General features: G+C 44.1%; 1 protein-coding gene across 7 annotated transcripts in view; it reads right to left on the bottom strand.

Annotated features, from left to right (window-relative positions):
- Positions 1–407: 407 nt before the first annotated feature.
- Positions 408–6,613, bottom strand: part of ptgs1 (prostaglandin-endoperoxide synthase 1) — a 58,966-nt gene continuing 52,760 nt past the window's right edge. For all 7 annotated transcript variants that reach the window (XM_077520781.1, XM_077520780.1, XM_077520782.1 and 4 more), the window contains 6 exons: positions 6,388–6,569; positions 5,082–5,165; positions 3,616–3,862; positions 2,340–2,626; positions 2,114–2,261; positions 408–880 (listed from right to left, as the gene is read on the bottom strand). In XM_077520781.1, the coding sequence (XP_077376907.1) occupies positions 534–880; positions 2,114–2,261; positions 2,340–2,626; positions 3,616–3,862; positions 5,082–5,165; positions 6,388–6,569 (1,295 nt within the window). In that variant the 3' untranslated portion in view covers positions 408–533. The remainder of the gene's footprint in view (positions 881–2,113; positions 2,262–2,339; positions 2,627–3,615; positions 3,863–5,081; positions 5,166–6,387; positions 6,570–6,613) is intronic.

Genomic DNA, 6,613 nt, shown 5'->3' with positions numbered 1-6,613 from the left:
ATAAAGATGAAATATCCTGAAACTTCCTTTGTGGGGCTACTGATGATAGACATGCCTTATTAATATCATGTTGCTAGGAGAAACTTGCCACGGGGCTTGAATTTCTTCCCTAGCAGTGATTTCAATACACTACTTTACAAGAACAAAACAAAATGGCTGCCGTCATGTGTCTTTACAAACATGAGTTCTTGAGACATTTTTGTTCTTCTTATAATAGATAGGCTGACTAAATTTCATGTTACTGAGTGAAATTGTTCTTTTGGAATTACATTTTCTAAAAAAAAAAAAAATCAGGGGGGTGCTGCCAAGCTGAATTTGGAGGAAATCACTTGAAACCAAAATGGCTGACTCACTGTCTCTTTTCAGACAAGGATTCTTGAGAATTTTTGACAGACTTGCACACTAGATTTCACGTTGCTAAGTGAAATGGTTTTTAATTCGGTGAATTAAAAAAATAATAATAAACTCAGGGTGGACCTACCAAGCAGATTTGTTGGGGATCTTTTAGGGATCATTTCTCCTACTTAAATGAGTTAAAGCTCCTCAGTTCTCTTGATCTCGGTCTCCTCCTGTTGGAGAGGAACTCGAAAGCTGACGTAGGGACACCACTTGGTGTTGAGGCACACCAATTTCTCCAGCGTGGCCGTTTTGACCAAGTCGAAGCCCACCTCCCCTCCGAAGGTGCTCGGCTTCCAGTACTCGGGCGAGCACAAGGGGTTGCCCAGCAAGCCCTTCAGGGAGAAGGGGGCGCCCATCTCTACCATGCTCTCTCCAAAGATGGAGCCAGGACGTGGCTTCTCCAGGAGGATACCCGGGTAGAATTCCAGGGCATCGATGTGGCCATAGTACTCCAGCAAACCGTCCGCCATGTCCTCATCATCTATTTGGGAAAAGTAGAAATATTCTGAGCTGAATACAATTCACACGTGGATTAGCCTAATGTAGCATATAGACTTCTTGTTGTCTTAGCCTAGTACAGTGCTTTTTTTTGGGGGGGGGGGGGGGGGGGGGGGGGTAAAGTGTAATTGCAAATTCACTCCAGTAGAGGGCGGTGGCACCCACATTGTCAGAGAGTGCGGAAGGAGTATTAGCTTATTAAGCAGAGGTGTACTTACAACAATTTTATAGACAATTGATACTATTAGTCAAGGCGGAGAGTTGGGAGGATGTGAAATATTTCTTTCTGCCAGGGAGGGGGGTATAACAAAAAAATAATTCAGAAGCACTGGCCTAGAAAAGCAAAGACTTCATGTTTAACCAGGTTATTATCAATGTAAAATGAATCAAAGATGCACTGTTGGTCTGACTGTAACCAGAAAGTTGAAATATCATAATTGACAGGTAGCAGTTTATTTTTAGCATAGCATCCAACAATACAGTCGTGCCAACAATATCTGTGAATAACTCGTTATTGACAGGTAGCTTACAGTAAAGACTAGAAACAGTGCAACTCTTCCTTCATTTAATACAATAGATTACATCATTATATAAAACTGGCTACAGACAGTTAGCGTATCTTATCTAAAAATTACTGAATGCAGAAAATTCAATTTCGAATCGCTACAGCCACCTGTGGCCGAAAAATGAAACTGTACACGCGCAACATGATGTCACATCCGCAGACAGAAGGTGGGAAATTCAAACCCGAATCCAGTCTGAAAACTATTAGCCAGAGTCTTGCAGGAATATCCATTGTGAACAGCTAAAGTGTTAATTTACTAATTAGAAGATGTTTCAGTCATAAACTGTCAAATAAAAAAGCCACTATAATGATATATATATTTTATTTTTTTGTTTGTTTTTTTGTTTTTGTTTTGTTTTGTTACAGAGAGCAGCTTTAATTAACAGAAACAGCCATCTTAGCTTAGCATAAGACAATTATTAGCTTGGATGAACCTTTCACTTATTGTGTCATAAATGACATTATCATCCATGCATATTTTACAGTTAACTTAGAGTATCTAAGAATAAAGAATACTGTAGAAACAGCTAGTGTGAATTCACCTATGTGCCTGACAATAAACGACCACAATATCAGGCTGTTGCAGTTAGCTTAGCATAAAAACGACAAACAGCTACTAACATCACTCTTTGTACTTATCCTATTGTGTACCTGTAAATTCTCTGAACGAGGTGTAGGGTTTCAACTTGAACTTCTTCCTGTATTCATTGAAGGGCTGCATACGGGTCTCTCTCGATTCTCGGATGACCATTTCGGACACTCCGAGTACCACTTCGTGAGAATTTCGACCTCCGCATACCTGAAGGAAATAAACAGCAAGACATGTTATAACGGGGAATTGGTACCTGGTAAGAGTCCATCACTCATATTCTCCTACCTGTCCCGCCGGTTGCCGCGAAAAGGCGTCCACTAGCTTCTCCACGCCGTAGTACAAAAGTAGCGAGGTGTTGAAGGTGAAGTCCGAGTGCGGAATGTCGTCGCCGTCCACGCGGAAGCTGTCCGGCATCAGCGGGTGCCAGTGGTACAGGTGGCAGAATTCCAGGGCGATGCGGTTGCTGTACTGGAAGCGCTGGCCGAAGAGCAGGGAGGGATCAAACTTGAGTTTGAAGATGTAGCCGCTCAGGTGCTGCACGTACTCTTCCGTGATAATCTTGATGATCTCACCTGCAGAGGTGAAGAAGAAAAAATGGATTCCACAACTGTGTGGGAACTGGCCCTCGGTGGGGGTCTTTCTAGTTCCAGTAACCCCGGGTTTTCACTGACTGCGGTTGCGGTGCGGTTGCGGTGCGGTGCGGCGCCGCAAGCAATTAGATTCCATTCATTCGAATGGTGCAGTCTCCACCGCTTGCGGGTGCGTTGCGTGTTGACTGCGGAAGGCCTGCGGCGTGCCGCAAGCCTTCCGCAAGGATAGCCTATTTTCTATTTTTGCCGGACGCCGCATGCGGTAGGCCTCCGGCAAATGGCAAGCTAGCACAAAACACATCGAGCGGGACAGGAAGACCGACGCAGTTTCAAAATAAATTTCCGGTTACCTTTCAGAATAAAACACTCGCCAGCTCGTATTTCGCAAGCTTATCAGCAGAACGTGACGTGGGCGTCGCCGGGCCATGTGCTCATTCACGGTTTAGACACCAGCGAACATGGACGCGGAGAGGTTTAATAAATTGGAGGTGGAAAACCACAAAATAATATATGACACGGCACATCCTTTTTATAAGGACTGTAATGTATTGTGAGTTTGATGTTCGCGATTGCTTGTTGTGCCCGTCTCGCTTGCCGTACTGAGCGGCAGCCGGACGCGGAAGACAGAAATAAAGAGTGGCGCTCGCCTTGAGCACGCACTGACCCGACTCTCGTTATTAATATACTTTACAAGGACAACCAAAAAAAAGATGCTGCATGGAATCTCATAGCAGAAGAAGCACAGACTTTCTGTATGTTTGTCGTTGTGAAATGCCACATGATCGCGCGCGCACGGTCCCGCGAGACACGTTGGGAAGTGGGCGGCGACGGAGCTGCCGGACCGCAGCTGTGCGGAGCCGGTGTGGATTGACAAAAAAATTGACCCGTCCGGAGCACGCAGTCAAGACGCACCGCACCGCAACCGCACCGCAACCGCAGTCAGTGAAAACCCGGGGTAAGTGTCACATTACCGATGACAACGAGCCTGGCGGTCTGGAAGAGCTGCTCATCATCCCAGCTGGGATGCTCTGACTTGAGGACGTCACACACTCGGTTGTGCTCCCTCAACCACAAGGTGGCATACAAGGTCAGGCCCGGCAGCATGCCGTATAGCTCATGACCGATAGCCAGTCTCTGCTCTGGGGAGAAGCCTGCCGGGTACACCATGTGAACGGGGGCCTCCGTCACCGTCGGGGGGTATACCTCACCATTCACTAGCTGCGGACGCGTCAAGTACAAGAGCACAAATGTCATGAAACCTTTTACGTTTAAAGTGTATCTAAGTTATTATATATTTGCTAAAATGCTTCACACTCATATGAATTCTAAGTGAACTACTTTGCACCCATATCTTCAGATGAACTGTACCAGACTGTGTGGCTGTGTTTAAAATGAGTCACACGGTCTGGACCAGAAGCAAAAATGAGAACTTTCATTGCTAATGAATAATCTCATGCTTATTTGCAACACACTTACATCCAAACAGATGTTATTCTAAGATAATGCAGTGCTGCACTATTGCGCTTTCCCCACCCCTTAGTAGTGCAACGCAATTTTTTATAACCGGATAGGGAATAATCCCAATAAAAAGAGAGGTCGCAAGAGATTTGCCAGAGCATCTTTGACAGCTTGCACCTGGCAACGCTGCTCTCCTCGCTGCGAGTAAAAGTCTTGACTTCTCATCCTTGTGTTGTGATTCTTCTATGTTTTGGTGTGTAAATCTAACAAAACCGTAACTTGACTTAAATATTTAAGTACGGACCACTCCTATGCTAACTGTGAGGCAAGCTAGTTATATTAGCATAATTATAAAGAGTAAAAATCTATTTGATGTGTGTCTTTGATGTGTAAATGACATATTTCCTCAATTGGTTACCGGGGCAGATTTTTAAAGATTTTGGTCTTGAAATGTAAAGGTTTTGAAACTACTGGTCTAACCTCTCCCACAAATGTATTGTTTGACAAGCTAGCTGCACAGGTTAGGTTTTGATGCTAGTCTAACAGCTAATGGCAGCTGTAAATACATGACACATTCCTCAATTGGTTACCGGGAGACGCTCCGAATTGTCCCTAGGTGTGCTTGTGAGTGTGGATGGCTGGTCGTCTCTGTGTGCCCTGCGATTGGCTGGCAACCAGTCCAGGGTGTCCCCCGCCTACTGCCCAGAGCCAGCTGAGATAGGCTCCAGCACCCCCCGCGACCCTTGTGAGGAATAAGTGGTCAAGAAACTGGATGGATGGATGGATGGATGGATGGATGGATGGATGGGTTACCGGGAGAGACTTTTAAACATTTTGGTCTTGAGCTGTAAAAATTTTGAAACTACTCGTCTTTGACAAGCTAGCCTCACGGGTTAGGTGTTGATGCTAGGCTAACAGCTAATTGCAGATTCTGGCCGAAATGGAAACACTTTCCATTTTTCCATCCTTTCTCGATTACCTGATATTTCATCTTTCCGTCCTTATGAAGACGAAGTAGCAACTGCCGTGCCAGCGTATTGCCGTAGATGTTGCTTGCATCGACCTGCAAACAAAGAAATAAGCTAACAAATGCAACTTTCCTCCCAACAATGCTGAATTGAAGGCAATTTAACTTGAGGAATTTGGCCTAGTTGTCTCTGATTCAAAGTTTGGAGACTACTAGGACCTGAATCGTAACGTGTGCAGATGACATACACATTTCCTGTCCCAGAAAGTTGAATTGAAGGCAACTACACAGAATTTTAATGAGTCCAGATGCCATTAATGACCTGGATAATGAGGATCTACTCAGACCGCAATTTTCTTGTCCACGGATGTTTCAGTACAGTTTCGACATAAATTGTCATGACATTTAACTCATTTGCTCCCCAAAACATATAAATATGTTTTATTTTAAAGTTTTAAGTGTCCCAATGATGTATTTATACGTTTTGTAAGTTGCTGTTGTTTTTTAATGCTAAAGCATACAGAAGGTTTTGATGCAGCCTCTCAAATGCAAAGAACGGTTGAAGAAATGGTAGTTATTACACAAATGGCCAGCAGATGTCAGCAGAGCAAAGGAGATCAACCAGGGCCATGTTGAAAAAAAGCTCTATTACTTCAAATTCTAAATAGATTTGTGAATAATGATGAAACTTAGCAATATTCTAATGCAAATTACTGCAAAGCGGAAACAGATAGAAATATACTTTTTCTTCCTGATAAAAGAAGAGATTTTAATCTTTCTTTCGTTCTTTTGTTTGGCTAATGTTTTTATAGCAATACAACACAATATTCTGTGGGCCTTGCAAAATCAGTCAAAATCCAGTAAAACAGCTGGGAGTGAAGGGGATTGCTTCCGTGAAAATGGCTGGGAGTGAATGAGTTAAGATGAAGATCCCCATCGTTATCAATTTTCCTATACATCAGGGGTGGCAAACTGCGGTCTTCGAAGGCCGGAGTTCTGCAGGTTTCATAGGTTTCCCAACTTGAAGTGCAGCTGATTCCAATTAACAGGATCGTTATCAGGCTTCTGCAGAGCTTGCTGATGAGCTGTTCATGAATCAGCTGTGTTGAAGGGAAATATCCAAAACCTGCAGGAATGTGGCCCTCGAGGACCGGATCTCGCCACCCCTGGTATACATAAAATGTATTCAAAGGCAACTGTAGTCAATTCGATGAAGACCAAATGCCTTATGATCTACTCTGATGTCCATTTTTCCTGGCCATAAAAGCCCTCATTGAATCCTGTCCAGTTTTTACAGCTCTGACATTGACTAACTCACTCCGTGTCCCAAAGCTTTGGTGAAGCCTCCCCGGACATTATGGTCGGTGTGGAAGAACTGGTGGGTGAAATGTTGAGCCATGAAGGCAAACATCACGTTGGTTCCCCTGGGATCCGCACGGAATTTCTTCCTTCTGAAGAAACGCTCAGCCAAAACTTTGGGATCGGGCAAATCAGGCTTGCCTGTGGCCGATGAAGAAAAAAAAATAAAAAATCTCAATGTTTTG

Source organism: Festucalex cinctus, chromosome 5 (assembly GCF_051991245.1).
Source record: "Festucalex cinctus isolate MCC-2025b chromosome 5, RoL_Fcin_1.0, whole genome shotgun sequence".
In the NCBI taxonomy this organism is placed as follows: Eukaryota; Metazoa; Chordata; class Actinopteri; order Syngnathiformes; family Syngnathidae; genus Festucalex; species Festucalex cinctus.
This window is presented reverse-complemented; position numbering and strand designations above follow the sequence as displayed.